The 22,950-nt window shown below is 44.1% G+C and overlaps 2 protein-coding genes and 1 pseudogene across 3 annotated transcripts; all 3 read left to right on the top strand.

The window, feature by feature from the left end:
- The first annotated feature begins 1,693 nt into the window (after positions 1 to 1,693).
- Positions 1,694 to 4,649, top strand: LOC124267776 (annotated as a pseudogene).
- A 5,238-nt stretch (positions 4,650 to 9,887) lies between these two features.
- On the top strand, positions 9,888 to 20,400 carry LOC124267772 (tubulin alpha-1A chain). 2 transcript variants are annotated; one of them, XM_046702758.1, is made up of 4 exons: positions 9,888 to 10,020; positions 10,972 to 11,194; positions 11,537 to 12,699; positions 20,241 to 20,400. In XM_046702758.1, the coding sequence occupies exons 1-3, from the start codon at positions 10,018 to 10,020 to the stop codon at positions 12,664 to 12,666; spliced, it is 1,356 nt and encodes a 451-aa protein (XP_046558714.1). In that variant the 5' UTR covers positions 9,888 to 10,017; the 3' UTR covers positions 12,667 to 12,699; positions 20,241 to 20,400. The 2 variants fall into 2 exon arrangements, with proteins under 2 accessions (XP_046558714.1, XP_046558713.1); XM_046702757.1 differs by lacking the exon at positions 20,241 to 20,400 and having other exon boundaries at positions 11,537 to 12,830.
- LOC124267771 (tubulin alpha-1A chain-like) lies at positions 17,993 to 20,400 on the top strand. The gene is made up of 3 exons (XM_046702756.1): positions 17,993 to 18,148; positions 18,703 to 18,925; positions 19,078 to 20,400. The coding sequence occupies exons 1-3, from the start codon at positions 18,146 to 18,148 to the stop codon at positions 20,205 to 20,207; spliced, it is 1,356 nt and encodes a 451-aa protein (XP_046558712.1). The 5' UTR covers positions 17,993 to 18,145; the 3' UTR covers positions 20,208 to 20,400.
- Positions 20,401 to 22,950: the final 2,550 nt, after the last annotated feature.

Raw genomic sequence — 22,950 nt, 5'->3', positions numbered from 1 at the left:
ATGCTTTTCCCATGGCATTTGTTATAACGGCACCTACTTGCTGCCGTATGTCCCATAGCCTCCAGGTGGGGAGACGTTGCGTGTTAAAGTGACATTTTCGGGATTCTTTGTCGCCGACATATTTCAGATGGTTTGACGTCATGAAATAGTTTAAAATTAGGTAGTTTCCTTAGTAGTAGGTTCCCTATTCCCACAGATATCACCTGAGGATTACGGTGAAAGTATATTCAGTTTCACGGTAATTACAATAACAAGAGATAACATATACAATTAAGATCAAATGATCAAAATGCATTTACATACGCCTCTACATACATTAACATATGTTTAAACGAAACTATTTTGAAAACAAAATAATGCATATATTTCTAGTATGAATGTTTGACAAAGGAGAGGCGTCTAGCATAGACGAAAGTATGTTATGATGATTCTTTGAAAAGGTTATTGCGTGACATATCGTTCGCAAAAATTGTAAAGAAGGTCGATGATATTCTGTTACAGAAAAGCCCACTGACAAAGGACATGGTATGATGTCAGTTTTCCACAAAGGAAAATGTTTTTAATTTGATATTCTGTGAGCCATAATCTCTTCAGACTTTACATATATGAATGAATGAATGAATTGTTTATTAACGTTTCACGCATAAAATTACAAGGTGTACACAATAACAAATATACAAAGATAAAAATAGATTATGCAGGGCCTCAATAGGCCGAAGAGACACGGTATAAAACTGTCAAATATAGCGCAGAAACAAGAAAGGTCTTGTTAATATACTCATACTCATGCCAATAATGGTTGTCACCCCCTCCCCACCCCAACCCCACACACACACCTCACCCCCACCTGCCACCGCCTCTCCAATTAAAAAAAATGGAAGGGGGGTGACAGCCATTATTGGCATGAGTATATTAACAAGACCTTTCTTGTTTCTTGTTTTCTGTTTCAGTTTTGGAGGGAAGTGCCGTTTTGAACTGATGTACAATGGTGCCACCCGGTTTGTAATTTGCAGGTATTGGTCTGGCAAATCGCCACAGATTGTCTTTGATTCGAAAGGCGCTACACTGGATGCATGAAAAGTTTTTTCTTCGACTTTATCAGAACTATTCATCCACCAATGCTGATTCTTCTGCCTGAGGATGGTAGGATCAACGATGAAAATGTCGAAATACAAAACCCATTCTTTGAAAATCACTGGTAGATTGACTATTTCTTTCAAATAATTAACTGAAAAATTATCTATCTTCCATACGACATTCTTGCTGACTTCGGACACAGTTCTCCAACATAACATACTTTCTCAAATTACAGTATGTTCTCTACCCGGTGACCCCACACGAACATCGCCACCATCTCAACATAGACACTATACATGTACCAGTGCGACAAATCTGTCGTGAGAACACAGACAGACGCCGCGACCCGGAATACTTCTAGTCGTAAGTATCGGGAAATGAATACCACTACGAATAGTTGATTACCAGCGTTGCTAAGGCTGTTGTCAATGACGCATAAACTCTGGCAACAAAATACCCCTAATGAAGCCCATTGATCGATGTAATGAGATTAACCATGGCGACGACCATCACAAATGGAGTATATATGCAGGGCTGGGGAGGAGGGCATACTCGAACTCTCGTCAAGGCTTCCTTATCAGTCTAGTGAGGTGTATACTTGCAGCAATCTTCAATCATGGGTGAGTATTTTCATCCCACTTTGGTATTTTCAATACGTTTAGTCGTTTTACGACATTTGTTCAAATCTGAAAAATATGTCAACAAACAGTCTTTTTGACGTGACCTAATCTTACAGTCCGTTTCAATTTTTCTCTAATCTGTTATGGTCTCTATACCGTTATACAACGAGATCTTAGGGACCGTTCGTAATTCTATGGCTGGGGAGGGGGTTGATGATGATATGTTTATGGAGAAGCATGTACAATGTGAATGCCCCCCTTCATGTCATGCACACAATGTCAATTACCCTCCCCTTCCCTATATACCTTATTTTAAGCATCCGTTTTTAATATTTTTATGTTCAAAATTGCTGCCCCTCACCCCACAAGCACATGTGTACAAAATTGCTGACCCCTACCTCCCCAGACCAAAATGGATGACACCCCACCCCACCCCCACCCCAGCCCCTTTAAAGTCATCATCACTCCCCATAGCCATAAATTATGAACGGTCTCTAACGCTGTTGATCGTAATTCCCATACTTTGACGTACGAGTAACATAGCGCTAATGTTGTTTTTGTACAACGGTTTCCCCGGTCATTTTGATGTTCCAAAACCAATTTTAAACTTCAAAATATATCGTTATAGCCTGTTCTTCGACGACAGTTCTGTTATGTAATGTATGCATAATTTGTTCAAGCTCATGTGACTGATTTCGTGCAGGTGTGATTACGAATATTACCTGAAAATCAATAACAACTATCGTTGTTGTCAATGATCAATGAATGGATTCATCACGTTCAATACTATTCTGGGAATCTGACCCAAGCCCGAGAGGCTTTTCGTACAGCCTATATAATGATTTATTTACGTTATTTGATTGTGACTTTATCAGAATTATTTCTTCGACCGCCGCGACTGTGTTCACGAGGGACATATCCGTTTCTGTCGACATCCAAAACGATTACAGATATATTTCGATATAATTCTCGCTAACACAACCTTTTTTGTTCTTTATAATCATCTTGATCACGACATGACTGAATATGTTTATGTTATTTCCGTGTTTATAGGAAATACATAACAATCAATAAATAAATTTAAAAAATTAGTAAACCGACTTCAAGAATTTGGTTTTAGTTTGATGCAATGAATGGCTTGATACACGTCGTTAATTTCTTGCATTATATTTTCTTAATACATGTGTATAATATATTAAAATCACGGTTATTTCCATTTACTTCACGACTATATATAACAAGTGGATGGCATTCCACCATTCTGTCACTGACAGGTTTTAAAATATATTCCTACAATAACCATATCGTTGAGATGGATATTAACTCTCGATGACCTCAAGAAATCCACCAGAAACGTCTCGCATTGGATAATAAGCAATGTACTTCTAATGTTTCTGTATTTATTCCATTTACTTCTAAAACGTGTCTGTCTGGTTTCAGAGGAATGCATCTCCATCCACGTCGGCCAGGCCGGATGAAAGATCGGCAATGCATGCTGGGAGTTGTACCTGCCTCCTTGGAGCACGGCATCCAGCCTGATGGTCAGATGCCTTCTGACAAGACCATCGGGGTGGGGGACGACTCATTCAACACCTTCTTCAGCGAGACTGGAGCTGGGGAAACATCGTCCCCAGGGCCGTCTTCGTCGACCTCGAGCTTCCACCGCCGTTGTCGGTGGGTATTTTTCTGTCAGTCGTGCCGCCATCCGGCAGAGTGTTCTTGAGATGAAACATTTCAAATTTCAAACAGAAAAATTTCTGAACTACTGTTATTCATAAAAATACTAAATATGGTTTACTGTCTTCAGATGAGGTCCGTACTTGGCACCTACCGCCAGCTGTTCCACCTTCGAGCAGCTCATCACCGGCAAAGCGAGGACGCCGCCAACAACTACGCCCGTGGCCATACTACACCATCGGCAAGGAGATCGTCGACCCTTCGTCCTTGACCGCATCAGGAAGTTGGCTGACCAGTGTACTGGACTCCAGGGCTTCTCATCTTCCACAGCTTCGGTGGCGGCACCGGCTCCGGCTTCACCTCTCTCTTGATGGAGAGACTGTCCGTCGACTACGGCAAGAAGTCCAAGCTGGAGTTCGCTGTCTACCCTGCCCCCAGATCTCCACTGCCGTCGTTGAGCCCTACAACCCATCCTGACCACCCACACCACCCTGGAACACCTGACTGTGCCTTCATGGTCGACAACGAGGCCATCTACGACATCTGCAGACGTAACTCGACATCGAGCGTCCCACCTACACCAACCTCAACCGTCTGATTGGCCAGATTGTCAGCTCCATCACAGCCTCTCTCCGTTTCGATTTGGTGCCCTGAACGTTGATCTGACTGAGTTCCAGACCAACTTGGTGCCCTACCCACGTATCCACTTCCCCTCTGGCTACCTATGCCCCAGCCACTTCCAAGCCGAGAAGGCCTTACCATGAGCAGCTGTCTGTGGCTGAGATCACCAACGCTACATTCGAGCCCGCCAACCAGATGGTCAAGTGTGACCCCCGTCATGGCAAGTACATGGCCTGCTGCATGTTGTACTGAGGATGTCGTCCCCAAGGACGTCAATCGCTGCCATCGCCACCATCAAGACCAAAGAGAACCATCCAGTTCGTCGACTGGTGTCCCACTGGTTTCAAAAGTCGGCATCAACTACCAGCCACCAACACAGTCTGTCCCCGGCGGTGACTTGCCTAAGGTCCAGAGAGCTGTCTGCATGTTGAGCAACACCACCGCCATCGCCGAGGCCTGGGCCTGTCTTGACCACAAGTTCGATCTGATGTACGCCAAGCGTGCCTTCGTCCACTGGTACGTGGGTGAGGGTATGGAGGAGGGAGAGTTCTCCCCGAGGCCCGTGAGGACTTGGCTGCCCTGGAGAAGGACTACGAGGAGGTTGGAGTCGACTCTGTTGAGGGCGAGGGAGAGGAGGAGGGTGAGGAGTATTAAGCATTAACCCACTCAGCACTCCCCACGATTCAACATGAAATCCAGTTTGACCATTTGAAGAAAAACAATTGTCAGAACTTTTACGCTATGATGCGAACCTTTTTTCGACGAAGTTGGCTGAAACTACATTTGCTAAGACACCTCTGATGTTTAGACAAAGGTAAACTTATCTGGATCAGGACATTTCAATCGATACTCAGGAACAGGTCAATGCATTCTGAATGATTCAGTATTATGCCAAATCGAACTGAATAAAAAACTTGTTGAACACATTGACAGATGTTTTCATGATTTACTTCCTAGTTCATTCACATTTGCGCTTTAATGTTCACCAGTTGCTTGTGAGTGAGTGAGTATTGGTTCCAGACATTCAGAGCGGGTGGACATTAGAAATGGGGTTCACGTATATGACACTGTTGGGCATGGAACCCCGGCTCTTTTCTTGCCAAGCACTTAGCCCTTCTCACCTCAATACATCTTCCAACCACACCCCACACGGAGGGAACGTATACGAAAGGCCAATCCTCAAATGCCGAATTTAAAAATTTGTGAAAATCGTTCAATTTTTAAAAGCTTATGAGGACATCCGGTCCCTACCAAAACAAATTAAGAATATCTTAGATAAGAATTTATATGAAATTAGAGGTAATGCGACAAAAAGATGAAAGAATTTTAGTCGTAGCGATTATGGTGTATTTCCATCATTACTGATCCGTGTCTTCATAATCGGATTATTCTATATACTACAATCCCAAAGAAACCTTATAACAATACCCTTGGACTAAGTACAGAGATTATATCAGGACAGGTCAGGGCGGAAGGGAATTTTATGGATTTATTGCCTGGTTACTGACATAAACCCCAAGGATACACATAGCTACCTGGATTGCTTTGAGTAAGTGAGTGGGTTTGGTTTTACGCCGCTTTTAGCAATATTCCAGCAATATCACGGCGGGGGACACTATTCAATTCAATTCTTTATTTCCTTGAAATATTACATTTCATCGCATGAAATGTACTCATGTGGGTAATCGAATCCCGGTCATCCGCTTAATGAGAGAACGCTGTAACCATTAGGCTACCCAACCGCCCTCGCTTCTTTGTTCTATATAAGTACCATGTAATATACAGTACGTGGTTGAATGGTTTTAACAGGTATCCAGTTTTATCATCCAAAACTGGTTCCACTGGAGATATGGCTAGCTACACTTGTGAGATCAAGCGATATCTCAAAGGAGATATTGTTTTGACAGTAGATGTTGTACAATGCCTTGACAATGATATGACGTCATGAACTTGATTACGTTACAATGCTATGACATCGCTGCACTGCAAGTCTAATGGCAATACTGTGTTCAGAGATGTACATTTTTCATTGAATACCAATGAAGAGTGATTTTTGATGATAAATAGAATCTCACCCTGTGTCTTCTGATATCAATTATATCAACACTCGTTGATAAAAGTAAAAATATCCTCGGCAAGTCTCGGGTATTTTTACTTTTATCAACTCGTGTTGATATAAGTGATATCAGTAGACACTTGGGTGAGATTCTCTATATCACCGCGTGGGTGTGGGGGCAGTCAAGGGGGGTCACTCTGTCAGACCTTTACCACTTGGAGGTTCTTGAGAGGCATGTAGAAGTTGGTATTCAAGTATAAGACAAAATATTATGATGTCAACTTCTTCTTTATTGTATACACAACGTTTCTGGGCTATTCCTTGCCCCTTCGTCATTACAATGACGTCATTCACCCGACGAAGGGGCAAGGAATAGCCCAGAAACGCTGTGTATACAATAGAGAAAAAGTTGACATCCATAATATTTTGTCTTTTGTTTTACCACTTTGGTGCAACTAGGAGCCCGGGTATGGTGTTGACAAACATATGCAATGTGACCCCAGATTCGAACCCAAACTCATAGGGATGCCAGTCTCACATCGGGTTGCAGCGACTAAGACTACTGGGCCACCCGTATACCCGTATACGACAGCAAATTATAACACGGATTCATTTTCTGTGACTTTTATTAACTTTCTATGACATATACAACTCAAACGTATTCAACCAGAGTTTACTATATACAGATGAAACTTTCTTAGATTCAGTTTTGTTGAAACCCAATAAATCCTAATTATCATTTCCAAACGTTGCCTCCGGATTAACAGATTTCCCGGACGACGAAGGTAGGTAGGTAAGGTTTTAGGGCGACCTTGGTCCTCAAAAGGCCTATATGCACCCAACACTTAACAAACGGTTATATTTATGTTCAGTCAAAGTATGTCATACTTCCCCGTTTTAACGAGGAAGTCTAACACAGCTCTTTGTATGCAACCATACATTAAACTATCGACAAGCATTGCGTTCATTGTAAACATGTTGTTGATTTGGTTAAGGACCGTTTCTTTAAGAGCCTGACGTGTTTTTTCATGAGCTAGACACTCAATGAGATAGTGCTGAACTGTCTCTGGGCAGTGTAAGTTACAGCATTCACAAAAATACTTCTATATGCCTTCAATCCACAATGTCCTAGCCTGAGGCGAGTTAAAACATCTTCATCTCTGCGACAACGCCGACGAATTTTAAAATGTTTGTTTACTACGGGACAAGTAGAGTACATGTGTCTACCAGTAGTTTCAATGTCCCATTATTTTGCCAAAATGCATTTACTGAAGAGGGCAGGACAAACAAGTAATCCCTTGGAATTGCCTTAATAGATTCGATATCTGACTGCTGAGCGTTCCAAGCCATCTTAGCAAGTTTGTCAACTTCTTCGTTTCCAGCTAAACCAACATGTGCAGGAATCCAAACAATATCACAGCTGATGTGCATGGAGTTTAAAACAGTATCAAGATACAATATGTCGTATAGTATGCCACTGCGTGGACCTTGTACACCTGATTGAATTGCTTGTACAGCTGACAACGAATCGGACGACGAATAAAGGATACACAGTTATCCCCTTTTGGGTATATCATGCCATTGGATTTCAGTTTCTATATTTTAAATACCCCTTTAGTACAGATGTCAATATCCCGCAAAATATAACGAGATGATTGTCTAACCTAATCGAGGGCATATTTACCATTGCGAAAGTGACAACCACTACTGCGAAATTACATCTGCAGTCCAGGATTATTAGACATTATGATCAACCTTATCATGTACTCTAGGTAACATATGAATGTTGGATTCTGAAACTCATTTTATTATTTTCAAATACAACCCCACTGACGTGTATGATATATTTCATTTTGTCCTAGTCCGAATTGCCGAACTGTTGGTTTTACATTTGCCACATGCCAACCGCAACTTTGTATCTCTAATTGAAGATGAAATGCGCAATTCTCTGGATATTCACGATATTTTTCAAATGTAATAGATTCAAGGGAAATAACTCTAAATTTGTTATCTGTCGTCTGCTCGATGAATGCGGAAAATGGACGAGTAGGATACATACCTAACTGTTTGGGGTGAAAAGCATGTGAAACATACCTGAAACATAATTAGTGTACGGTAAGATAAACTCATATCCTACCGGTCCCTCGGTTGAACATGTCCCCCTTTGAGACGGGTGTAAAACTTTTAAGTGTGTCCGACATTCAGCAAATTGCTTGAAAATTAAAGGCGCTCCTTTGATTAAGGTCTTATATAACATCGTGTTTAAATTGCAAATGATTCTATCACATTTGAACAGCGAACAGTACACAATCCACATGAATGAACACTGCCCATGAAGCCGACTATCGTTACTTGACTGTCTGATAACATACGACCGCCTTCGTGGTGTAGTGGATTTTATAGTGCTAGCCCCTGAGATACCATGCCGCAAGGAAGCATTACTCCCACTCAGGTACACATTATACTTTGAGCGTCCGCCCGGAGAGCGGAAGGTCGCAGGTTCGATCCCTGGGCTAGTACAAGCAGCCGCACAGACACCTACACACGCATGCACGTTGTCATATGAGCGAAATATTGTCAAGCACGATGTTAAACCCAATTTTACCATTATAAAATATAATGAAAGGGACCCAGGGACTTTCTCATTTTCAGAAATCTAGACTTGCCAGATATTACAGATTTGCATGGGCTGTACAGGAATATTTGTTTCAGAGTCTGTATGACAGACTGCTAATCTGCTAATGTTTTAATAAGCAGTCTGTAATGTTATACATTTTTATATATTTATTCGTAATTAATTTTGTGAAGTCATTTCTTAAATATCGTTTCCTGAGCGGTCACCCGCGTGTCTATTGAACGAAGGTTTGTCTGGAGCTTCACTGGATATATATATACTCATGCCAATAATGGTTGTCACCCCCTTCAATGTTTTTAATTGGAGAGGGGGTGTGAGGTGTGTGGGGGGTTGGGGTGGGGAGGGTGTGACAACCATTATTTGCATGAGTATATTAAAAACGTATTTCATAGAAAATGGATCAAGGAATGGAAGGTCACACAAACACCCACAGCCGTGTTTGGACCAGTGTGATATTACGCGATTCACCAAAGAGAGTACATGTCATAATGAAGATAACAACATTTACGCTATGTTTTCCCGCTATCGGACATTCAAGTCGGGGCCAGTTCGTGTTCATCAACACTTCTGTCACCCGTCAAACGGGATCATCAAGCTCTCCAATTTACGAACATTGACGAAGCCCGCAATACAATACTCACACCCCACGATATCATTTACCTCACTACACAGGTTTGAGGTGATTAACTAAGATTTGTCTTCACAAGGGGTATTATAGAAACAACACAAAAGTTGACAGTGTCGTCTTACTGACGAACTAGGGGTTATCGAAGGGATTCGAAAGAATAACAAGCATATCCCACAATCTATGTCTGCTTAACACCCGTGTCCTCAACGTAAGAACAACTGATGGTGGTTATAACACGAACAAATACGGCGTTCTTCTTTATGTCAATATTTGATTTATTTAATTTAATATTTATTAAATTTCAGTGATTACATCAGAAGATATCTCCATGTGAAAATCTTATTAAAAATACGCGTTCGTTGGAATAGGTGCATGTACTTACTGTCAATAGGTAACTAAAAAGGTAGGTTAGATTGCACATAACAAACAGGCCTTACAAAGTCGCAGATTAGAAAGGACACGCACATCCGGCCAGTGACAAAGCCGCTACCAGGTTACGCGAGGGTCGCTCGCATTGAGCTAAACAACAAGTGGGCGATCGTGTCATCAAGGACCACGAGATTGTCCCCACCCCTAGCGACGGGCACAACAAGGGACCGGGTACTTGTATATAAGGGTGGAGGTGGGTGGACGGGCATACTTCAATTCCCTCACGACTTCATCGCCAGTCCAGTGAGGATTTGTACAGTGCCAAAAACCAATCATGGTGAGTACATTTATTTCATGTAATTATGATATTTATCAATGTATTATTAACAAATATCCATCATTATGTTATAGCAAACATATGTGATTTTCAGTAAGTACACATGTTTTAGGTGTGTGTGTATCTATCAAAATCGATTCGGTATTGTGTACAAAGGGACAGGCTTCAAGTCATACTGATCCTGTCCTTACATGTCTTAAATGGTATATTATGGTAATGAATATTAATGGTTTATTGAAACACGAGCAATGGCAAAATGAATCTAAATGCTACGGTCAGATAATCACGATCAACAACCCACAAAAACAAACATGGGAACATTTACCTAAAACACATTTTAAATGATTTTTTGCTTATTATTTTATTAATTTGTTTTGGGGAATTGAGGGTGGAGTTTCACAAGTAATCATGTACAGTTTAGTACACTGATTATGAAATGCCAAGAGTGAGTGAGTATGGTTTTACGCCGATTTTAGCAATATTTCAGCAAAATCACGCCGGGGGACAACAGAAATGGGCTTCAAACATTGTACCCATGTTGGGAATCGAACAGGGGTTCTGTCGTGACGGACGAACGCTGCCCCGCGGCCCCCAAATGCCATTTCATTTAACAAAGTATTTCCCGTTGTCACACATGTAGTGTTCATGTTTAGTGACTTCCTTACTTTATTGTTATTATAGATGAAAGTAATTACTGCAGTAATTTGTCATTTAAGCCTCCTATAAAAATACCATATTTACTTATATTTCTTTATATCAAGAAAGAGAAAGTTGTTCCCTGTCATTTTGGTAACGTGTTTTGGATAATAGTGGTTCTTTATAACATATGGTTATTATCTTCAATAGATTATTGTTATTTTGTCATGAGTGAGAATAACACTATTGCAAAACAATGAGAAAAATATATATATTTTTTTTAAATTACCTAAACCATGTCTGTCCGGTTTCCAGAGGGAATGCATCTCCATCCACGTCGGCCAGGCCGGAGTCCAGATCGGCAATGCATGCTGGGAATTGTACTGTCTGGAGCACGGCATCCAGCCTGATGGTCAGATGCCCTCTGACAAGACCATCGGGGGTGGGGACGACTCCTTCAACACCTTCTTCAGCGAGACTGGAGCTGGGAAACACGTCCCCAGGGCCGTCTTCGTTGACCTCGAGCCCACCGTTATCGGTAAGTTTATGTTTCATGTCTGTCTTCTTGTACACGTTCTCTATTTAGAGGGGAGGTGGGGTAGCCTAGTGGTTAAAGCGTTCGCTCGTCACGCAGAAGACCCGGGTTCGATTCTGCACATGGGTACAATGTGTGAAGCCCATTTCTGGTGTGTCCCGCCGTGATATTGCTGGAATATTGCTAAAAGCGGTGTGAAACTGTACTCACTCACTAACTCTATTTAGAGTAAGCATATAATCATTCGGATGTCCAGTGAAACTGTAGGACATGTAAATATAGCGTCAGTATTTTACCAGATGTAAGAATGTGGCAGATAGTAATTAATTCCCGTGTCATCTTCAGATGAGGTCCGCACCGGCACCTACCGCCAGCTGTTCCACCCCGAGCAGCTCATCACCGGCAAGGAGGACGCCGCCAACAACTACGCCCGTGGCCACTACACCATCGGCAAGGAGATCGTCGACCTCGTCCTTGACCGCATCAGGAAGTTGGCTGACCAGTGTACTGGACTCCAGGGCTTCCTCATCTTCCACAGCTTCGGTGGCGGCACCGGCTCCGGCTTCACCTCTCTGTTGATGGAGAGACTGTCCGTCGACTACGGCAAGAAGTCCAAGCTGGAGTTCGCTGTCTACCCCGCTCCCCAGATCTCCACTGCCGTCGTTGAGCCCTACAACTCCATCCTGACCACCCACACCACCCTGGAACACTCCGACTGTGCCTTCATGGTCGACAACGAGGCCATCTACGACATCTGCAGACGTAACCTCGACATCGAGCGTCCCACCTACACCAACCTCAACCGTCTGATTGGCCAGATTGTCAGCTCCATCACTGCCTCTCTCCGTTTCGACGGTGCCCTGAACGTTGATCTGACTGAGTTCCAGACCAACTTGGTGCCCTACCCACGTATCCACTTCCCTCTGGCTACCTATGCCCCAGTCATCTCCGCCGAGAAGGCCTACCATGAGCAGCTGTCTGTGGCTGAGATCACCAACGCTACATTCGAGCCCGCCAACCAGATGGTCAAGTGTGACCCCCGTCACGGCAAGTACATGGCCTGCTGCATGTTGTACCGAGGTGATGTCGTCCCCAAGGACGTCAACGCTGCCATCGCCACCATCAAGACCAAGAGAACCATCCAGTTCGTCGACTGGTGTCCCACTGGTTTCAAAGTCGGCATCAACTACCAGCCACCAACAGTCGTCCCCGGCGGTGACTTAGCCAAAGTCCAGAGAGCCGTCTGCATGTTGAGCAACACCACCGCCATCGCCGAGGCCTGGGCTCGTCTTGACCACAAGTTCGATCTGATGTACGCCAAGCGTGCCTTCGTCCACTGGTACGTGGGTGAGGGTATGGAGGAGGGAGAGTTCTCCGAGGCCCGTGAGGACTTGGCTGCCCTGGAGAAGGACTACGAGGAGGTTGGAGTCGACTCTGTTGAGGGCGAGGGAGAGGAGGAGGGTGAGGAGTATTAAGCACAACTCCATCAGCACTCCCCACGATTCAACATGAACTCCAATTTGAACAATTCAAACAAGAAACTGAACAGTCGTTAGACCAAAATGACCATCAGGTGTATACCGCTGGTTGGTGTTTTTTTATATTGTGCCAAACTGAATAAAACATGTTGAAATAGAAATATGAAATATGGCATCTTTGTTCACACAGACCTTTCTGTTACTTTCGATACATATGGGTCTGGGGACTAGTTCGAATCCCTCAATCTTCAGCAGTCGTGGTTTGTCTTCACCATAAACCCATGACACAAGATGAAATTCCACAAAATATTAACACACTTTGATTGTATTTGTGAACCATATAACAATCCCTTTTATGGTGGAAACGTCACAGAATATTGCAGTAACCGGTTGCATAACATATCGACGACACATTACGGCTGCCGGTGATGACAATAATGATAATAATATAATTAATAATAACCAGGTATACACATCAACATCTGCATGACAATGACGGAAGTTGAGTGTCAGAAATTATTATGTGTCATAAAATAACTTTCCATACTACACACATATTAACAATACCTGATGATCAATGAGTAGGATTTTACATCTGATACTGTCGGTCCAGTCATCTTTGGAATGCTGTTGGCAATAGTTGTGTTCCCCAGACGCACCAGAAACCAAATATCGTGGATTCGAAACCCAGATTCGTCCAGACTAAAGTTTGTGGTTCGTCAGCACCACACAGTGCTCTAGGGCTCGTATTTCGGCAAACCTATACTCACCCGTGGCTCCTGCAATATAAAATAACCCGCCCTTGGTTTCCATTTGCTGATTTTATTGGCTATGCTACCAACGAGAATGTGAGTGGGGTAGCCTAGTGGTTAAAGCGTTCGCTCGTCACGCCGAAGACCCGGGTTCGATTTCCCACACGGGTACAATGTGTGAAGACCATTTCTGGTGATATTGCTGGAATATTGCTAACAGCGGCGTAAAACTAAACCCACTCACTCACTGTCTTCTGTTTGATTTTGCTATCATCACCTCATCTGCCACCAAATCAGTTATGTTGCTTTATCACATATCATGCTAGGACAATTACCCCTAGTGACACGAGTTACTTTCTTTACCCTTTCCCTTACATCGACGTATGATTCACGTAAAATATTTATGAAAATCAAAAGCGGGTAATTTGCGATCGCAAACACGACGGGAAAGGATCCGGTAGGTTTACAGAAATGTCCAAGAGATACAGGGGATGTCGGGGGAGGGATGACACGATGGACTGAAAACACTACGAACACAACAAATGTACCAGCACAATAATGGCTTGATAGGTATTGGTATAACTGTAAATGTATTTTACCGTTACAGTCAGACTGTTTCTGACTCACAGAGTGAGTTGAGGATTACGCCGCTTTTAGCAATATTCCCGCAATATCACAGGGGTGGACACCAATAATAGGCTTCACACAATGTACCCATATGGGGAATCGAACCCGGGTTGTCGGCGTGACGAGCGGACGCTTTAACCACTTGGCTACCCCACCGCCCCTCCGACTCACAGAGGTACATCTCTGTATTTCGAAAGTATATTTGATTGTATAGACCCAGGATATGTGCCTAAGATGAGAATACGGGAAACCGTTTACACATCAATATATGAGCTATTACGTATGACTGAATTAGGAGTTGTACAACTGAGGCCACATTATATACTTCCTGAGCCTAAGCGTAAGTCTATCGCGTTAAGTCCTGCTTATTCACGTGTGGTTGTGGATCATGGCGTTGCCAGCACAACGGACGGCAGCGCGTTGCTAATACCTACCCTGAACTAACATGGCGTGCAGTCATACCTATTCATTACTAACCTAACAGCAATACAATCTCAGTTTGACAGCTGATAGATAAGAAGAAGTGATATATTTCCAGGGGGATCCAGGCTGGGGTAAGGGTGTTACCCTGTCACGCAAAAACCCAGAGCTTTAACATGGGTGCACTTACAATGTAGGGTCAGTGGAACAGAGAGTCGTGTCGACTTGTTGCTGAGATGATGTGTGTTTTGTTGTTTAACGGGGCACTCAGTAATATTCCGTCTTTATGACGGCGGATTGTAGACATCGGTCACCGGTGTGTGGAGCAACGTCCAGGATACGGTGACGCGCCATCGTCCATGCCACCGAACACCCGGTTAGAACACCCAAAATGCATCTTGATATTTGCATAGTTTTGCTTGTTTGTTGTTTTGTTTGGGTTTGTTTGTTTTTTTCTTCTTTTCTTTTGGGTGTGTGTGTGTAAGGGGGTGCTTTGACACTGCACTCAGCAATAATACTCTCGCTATATATCTTCGCTCTACGGCGGCGGTCTCCACAGAATCGAGTCTGAACAAGGTACTCCAGTGATTGGCATCATGACACTCTGTCAACGCAGCTGGGATACGACGACATGAACCAAATAGGCGAGTCTGACCACCAGATATCTTTATTTTCCTCATGCGACACAATCCATTCTTGCGACAAACATGGGTTACGGGAGGTCAGTTCCAACACGCATCTTCAAGGGTGACCAGCATAGGTTGCTGGGGACACATTCTGACCAGTAATGCCTACGTAAGCACGGCACTGCGTTACGCAGTAGCACGCTCCGCCACTACGCCACGCCACGCCACTACATCACCACTACGCTGCGACGACACGCCGCTACGACACGCCATACCACGCTCCGCCACGCCACGCCACCACTACGCCATTACACCACGCCACAACATCGCGCCATGCCAAGGTCCATCACTACGTCACACCATACCACGCTCCGGCACCACGCCACGCCACTACGCTATTACGCCACACCACAACATCACGCCATGCCAAGGTCCGTCACTACGTCACACCATACCACGCTCCGGCACCACGCCACGCCACGCCACTACGCTATTACGCCACACCACAACATCACGCCATGCCAAGGTCCGTCACTACGTCACACCATACCACGCTCCGGCACCACACCACGCCACGCCACTACGCTATTACGCCACACCACAACATCACGCCATGCCAAGGTCCGTCACTACGTCACACCATACCACGCTCCGGCACCACGCCACGCCACGCCACGCCACGCCACGCCACGCCACTACGCTATTACGCCACAACATCACGCCATGCCAAGGTCCGTCACTACGTCACACCATACCACGCCACGCCACGCCACGCCACGCCACGCCACTACGCTATTACGCCACACCACAAGCCATGCCAAGGTCCGTCACTACGCCACTACCAAGTCACGCCACACCACGCCACACCACGCCACACAAAGATTTATAACATACAGAAGTCAGTCAAACATATTAACCACTGAACATTGTCTGTTCCTACAGAGGCTGGCGGACGGCTCCATAACACGACATTGTGATTAAAAATCAACTCATGACAACAATCATTCCAATTTTTAACAACTATTCACCTATATAAGTCCTTCCTTTTTTCAAATACCTTCATTTACTCATTTAATATCACTAAATCTATACTTCTATCTAAAGAACTTTGCTATAAGAACGTTATCTCTGAATAATAGTATTGAAAAACGAAATATCATATCTGTTTCATATTTAAGAAATACAGTTCGCTCTACCACCATGTATAGTGTAATAAAGCACACTTTCACCCAGAACTATTATAGTTAAAGTACGAGGACGCTAACGCGTTCGGTTTTTAAATTACATTTAGCGGTCTTAAATCAACGATAAAGGACCGCAAAATTGAAAACAGAGTAGCTTTATCTTCTAATTATCGTCTGATAAAGTACTGTGGGCGCCTTTGATCTTTCACCGAAGCATCTTACAATTATGAATAGCTAGTAGTGATATTCTGTTTTGAACTCAATTAAATCTGGATTGGTTGCAGGAGATCCTACAATATAAATTGCCAAGGCAAGTCCATAGGTCGAGTATATTTCCTGCTGTTGCGTGTTTCGCTGGTGAGTGTTAAGGCAAGATAAGGGATAGGTCTAACAAAAGGCTATCGCAGCGGCAGCGATCTCGGTTTGCTTTGTTCAACAGAACATTCTAGCTATACGCATTGTTCCTCACAAATCAACCATTACTCTTCGGTACTGACAGAGGAAACATTCCAGCCATTTGTGCGGTGCCCATTCAGCAGACAATGTTCAAACTTATTGTGTTTATTCGTCGTTCAGGCATGACCATGTCCAAATACATGTATATCCTGGGGTATATAGCTATTTGCGTAGGTAGTATTTCATCTGGTGTGGGTATAATCTCCATTTATCACATACAAGTACAAGGGACGTCTCTTTATTAGTAAACATACGATTCTAACCTGCGCAGGGTCTGCCTTACTCGCCGGCCTCGTACGTCGGTTCTCCATCAAACATTCGTTCTAGTCTTTACAGTAAATCGGGTCTCCATCAAACTCAAACCACTAAACATATATAGTCTCGGTGTAACTTACATATTAGTCTTTATAACACATTGGGTCTCCATTAAATACAGATCCCTAATATAAGTTGAGTTTTCATCACGTATCCGTCTTTACAGTACTGCGGGCTCCATCAAACAGACCATTTACATACGCTTGGTCTCAATTACGTACCGGTTTTTGTAACACGTTGGGCCTCCATTAAAGACAGATCCCTAACACAAGTTGGGTTACCATCCCGTATTGGTCTTTAAAGTACTGCGGGTCTCCATCAAACAGACCATTTACATACGTTTGGTCTTTCTAACACATTGGGTCTCCATTAAACACATACGTTAGGTCTCAATTACTTATTGGTCTTTAAAACACATTGGGTCTCCATTAAACACAGACCACTAACATACGTTAGGTCTCAATTACGTATTGGTCTTTATAACACATTGGGTCTCCATTAATCACAGACCACTAACATACTGTAGGTTAAGTCTCCATCAAACACGGATCTTTAACATGCGTTACGTCTCAACCACGTACTAGCCTTCACAGCATGCCACGTTTCCATCAAATACCGCTCTCTTACATACGTGGGTAACTTCAAACACCGGCCTCTAACACTATCTAGTTGTCATTTATCACGAGCATATGTACGATCACATGTAAAATCCAGGTGTAATTATGCCCAGGTTACCACATAAATACTGTTGACATTTACTGATAAAAATATGTGTGGCGGTAAGGTCACAACTAATGACAATGAGAGTCCGATGACATACGAGTAACTCTAAACAACAGCATGCTCCTTTAAAATTATATATGGACCTCCTTATTTGACAAACGTGTTTATTTGAAACTGAAGGACCTAGCTGGGTACATAGAAACGACGCGCTCGTGTTGTCGGCAGTAACCATTGACATCTAATCCTACCATGGCGACGGAGACACAACACGCGGCTGGGTATATAAGCATGGGGACGGGTGTGACTGCATACTTCAACTCTCCTACAGACTTCATCACCAGTCTCGTGAGATTTGTTCTTCCAAACTGCCATTATGGTGAGTACTCCATTCCTTATTTTCGATCTTGGTAAAAGCGCAGCTTAAACAGCTGAAATTATCCTTTCAGCTCCACGTTGAGCGACGCTTTTAGTTACGTGTTGTAGTGTATTTGTAATTAAGTACGTCCCCTCGCCGGCTCTATACAGGGGCAACTCAGAGGCAGAGATTTTAACAGATAACTTAAAGTTTTCTTTTGTAAGAGGCCGTTCGTGTTCAAATCTATGAATTGACGACTTAGTAGTTTAATTGAAAGTTCGTTTTAAATTTCATTGACGTAAATTTATATCAGTATGCAAACATGCAACAGGATGTTATATTTAATTAGGTTTGGTGGTGGAAATTGAAGGGGATATTTTATTAATCAAAAGGTTTAAAATGTACTTCAGAATTACACTCCCCTAATTTATAAGTCCTACCCAAACCGGACCCAACACAACCCAATCCCACCCCAACTCCCCACCAGCCGTCTACACACCAACCCCTACCCAACCTGACATCATAGTAGGACTGAAAGTTACATGCGCTTCATTTCATGTATATCTGGTTTTCAGAGGGAATGCATCTCCATCCACGTCGGCCAGGCCGGAGTCCAGATCGGCAATGCATGCTGGGAATTGTACTGTCTGGAGCACGGCATCCAGCCTGATGGTCAGATGCCTTCTGACAAGACCATCGGGGGTGGGGACGACTCCTTCAACACCTTCTTCAGCGAGACTGGAGCTGGGAAACACGTCCCCAGGGCCGTCTTCGTCGACCTCGAGCCCACCGTTGTCGGTAAGTTTACTTTTCATATTACACTCGTTGTATACGTACGTAATTAAGAGTAAGTACACGTTCAGTCGCAAGTCAAGTGAGGCTGGAACACGTAACTATTCAGTATTTGTTAGAATGTGGCAGATAGTAATTAACTCCCGTATCATCTTCAGATGAGGTCCGTACCGGCACCTACCGCCAGCTGTTCCACCCCGAGCAGCTCATCACCGGCAAGGAGGACGCCGCCAACAACTACGCCCGTGGCCACTACACCATCGGCAAGGAGATCGTCGACCTCGTCCTTGACCGCATCAGGAAGTTGGCTGACCAGTGTACTGGACTCCAGGGCTTCCTCATCTTCCACAGCTTCGGTGGCGGCACCGGCTCCGGCTTCACCTCTCTCTTGATGGAGAGACTGTCCGTCGACTACGGCAAGAAGTCCAAGCTGGAGTTCGCTGTCTACCCCGCTCCCCAGATCTCCACTGCCGTCGTTGAGCCCTACAACTCCATCCTGACCACCCACACCACCCTGGAACATTCCGACTGTGCCTTCATGGTCGACAACGAGGCCATCTACGACATCTGCAGACGTAACCTCGACATCGAGCGTCCCACCTACACCAACCTCAACCGTCTGATTGGCCAGATTGTCAGCTCCATCACTGCCTCTCTCCGTTTCGACGGTGCCCTGAACGTTGATCTGACTGAGTTCCAGACCAACTTGGTGCCCTACCCACGTATCCACTTCCCTCTGGCTACCTATGCCCCAGTCATCTCCGCCGAGAAGGCCTACCATGAGCAACTGTCTGTGGCTGAGATCACCAATGCTACATTCGAGCCCGCCAACCAGATGGTCAAGTGTGACCCCCGTCACGGCAAGTACATGGCCTGCTGCATGTTGTACCGAGGTGATGTCGTCCCCAAGGACGTCAACGCTGCCATCGCCACCATCAAGACCAAGAGAACCATCCAGTTCGTCGACTGGTGTCCCACTGGTTTCAAGGTCGGCATCAACTACCAGCCACCTACCGTTGTCCCCGGCGGTGATTTGGCCAAGGTCCAGAGAGCTGTCTGCATGTTGAGCAACACCACCGCCATCGCCGAGGCCTGGGCTCGTCTTGACCACAAGTTCGATCTGATGTACGCCAAACGTGCCTTCGTCCACTGGTACGTGGGTGAGGGTATGGAGGAGGGAGAGTTCTCCGAGGCCCGTGAGGACTTGGCTGCCCTGGAGAAGGACTACGAGGAGGTTGGAGTCGACTCTGTTGAGGGCGAGGGAGAGGAGGAGGGTGAGGAGTATTAAGCACAACTCCATCAGCACTCCCCACGATTCAACATGAAATCCAAGTTGACCAAATGAAGAAGAACAAAATGTCAGAACTAATAGGCTTTTACACTGAGATGTAAACCTGTATTGGACCAAGTTGGCTGTCAGGCGTAAATCGATGCTTGCTATTTTTCATATTGTGCCAAACTGAATAAAACATGTTGAAATAGACAGTATTTTTGTATTTTATGTCATATGGCGTCGTTTGTTTACACAGACCTTCTGTTACTTTCGATACATATGGGTCTGGGGACTAGCTGAATCCCTCAAGCTGCACCACTCTTGGTTTGTCTAAGGGGCAGTGGGGAAGCATAATAATTAAAGCATAAGCTCGTCACACGGAAGACCCGAGTTCGATCCTCCACAAGGGTACAATGTGTGAAGCCCATTTAATTTTGCTGAAATATTGCTAAAATTGGCGTAAAGCCATACTCAATCCCTCTTGGCATTTCATAATCAGTATACATTATTACTTCTGAACCCACTGCAAAAGCGGCATAAAACCCTACTCACTCACTTGGGTTGTCTACACCTAACCGAGACCATTTATTACTGACGCACTTTCTGAAATTACATTGGCAGGGGGAAGCCTTGAGGTTAAAGTGTTCGTTCGTCACGCGGAAGACCCAAGTTCGATTCCCAACAAGGGCACCATTTCTGGGTCCCCGCCAGGTAATGTTGGTATATTGCTAAAAGCGACGAAAAGCAGAGCCTTACCGACATATGTATGTCGGGAATCGAACTCGGGTCTTCGGAATGACGAGTGAACGCTTTAACCACTAGGCTACCCACGCCGCCCCTACACACAATGAGGACCGAATCGGTCCAGTCGTGTGATTCGCTTCTATTGTCTTCTATTTTATGAGCTGTCGTATTGGGCAAAACGTGTCTTGCATATATATGAATTTGGCGTTCGTTGTAGACATAGCCGTGAACAAGACATAACTGTAAAGATCATATATTCATATCAGCGAATAACAGTTTATTTTCACTAACAGCTCGTATCATTAATATTTTTATTGATTTACATACATATGCTCATAGTACAGTCGGCAACAGAATCGTACGATGGTCACTAGCCATTGAAAGCAATTTTCAAGCAAGACATGCTTTAAAATGTTTATATGCTCTTATTCCTTGATTTTAACCCAAAGCTTAACAATTTACATGTAACCTGACCCTTCACTGAATATTGAACAAATCATTCGTGCGAAGACCTCGTCACATAAACTCCACACAACCCATGACACCCGGGACCATGTGAGGAGATTTTCACAATCCGGGTTTCGGATGTATTGAAAGAATACATTGGTGAGGTTAATTGCGGTTTACAGTCACAGTCACAATCATGGCGCGTCAGTACAACGTGCACGATCATGTCTACGTAGGACCTGCTTGTACTCGTCCGACTAATCCTGTTTTATTGTGTTCGGGCACTGGAATACCATAGCTCAGTTTGACATAGGGACCGACTATTGCCTGATTCAATACGCTCTCTGTGGAATTATCAGTGCTGACCTTAAAGGATTGGCTTCAATATATTTACGGGTTTATTCAGGTAAACATGTAAAATCCAGTGTTCAAGCTGTGCAAACCCGCGGATTTGCAAACAAGTTATTTGCGTGTATAAATAAGCGCAAATCATATTGAAGCCAATCAGATAATAATTGTTTGGTTTCGGTTACAAAATGGACTTGCTAGGTGGTCGGACATTTTTATTTCTTAATTTTGAACAAATAACGCTACGAACAGTCAGTACCGCTGAATGGTGTCGTCTAGTGCCGAAGTAATCGAAGGGTTCGTTCCCTACTGGGTAAAGCCCATTTTCTGGTGCCCCCTTTTAGGATATTGCTGCAATATTGTGAAAACACACTCACTCACTCATTAGATTCGGCACATAGAATAAGTCCAGGCAATCGGAACCACAGAGTGGATCACCAGTCTTCTCGCATGAATGCCATAAGTCAGTCGGGAAGGCTCGGGGTTTACACACCATTCATTCACTCAAGGTAGATCAGGCTTTAATTCCTCGTAGCTCACTGGTTATTCCCACGTTCTAAAAAGCGGTCATAACGTTATAAGTGATCATAACCCATACTTTAACATAGGCTTAGGATCGTTGTAGCGCTGCATGGGATCGCTTAGCGGAACGGGGCCCAGGGCAATATAGAGTCATTTGACGTCAGGCAGTATTGTTCTTTAGAACACGTGTTATATATAGTGATTACACTTAGTAAAGTACAGATTCTAGAACGTTTTGTTGGGTTGAGTCCCATCCGGGATTCAAACTCACACCCTCAGAGTCAGGCACCTAATAGCCAGCACATAAAGTCAGCCGCCTAACCGACTCAGCCACCGCGACTTCCACAAAAATTGTCAAGTCAGACAACTGGTAGTCTATACCACGGACTTTGTGTATCCCTCTGCTGAGTACACAGAAAAGGTGAGAAAGTGTAATCTCAAATATAACAAGGTCACGTAGATCCTTTACTGCTTTGAAACAGGGGCATGGTTCCAACACATCAATAAACATAACAGCGAACTGTGATTCGACCTTAGGAACAGAGGATCCTGCCACGCTGAAGGGACGTAACTCCGCAAAGCCGCGTCTGAGACTAACACTAAGTCTCTGAATATATATAATTTTTATAGTAACAAATAAATCCATTTAAATTGAATTGAGTGGGTGAGTTAGGTTTTACGCCGATTTTAGCAATAT

Source organism: Haliotis rubra, unplaced genomic scaffold (genome assembly GCF_003918875.1).
Source record: "Haliotis rubra isolate DU_JTF1 unplaced genomic scaffold, ASM391887v1 Scf1337, whole genome shotgun sequence".
Classification (NCBI taxonomy): domain Eukaryota; kingdom Metazoa; phylum Mollusca; class Gastropoda; order Lepetellida; family Haliotidae; genus Haliotis; species Haliotis rubra.
The sequence above is the reverse complement of the archived record's forward strand: the minus strand, read 5'-3'. Positions and strand labels throughout refer to the sequence as shown.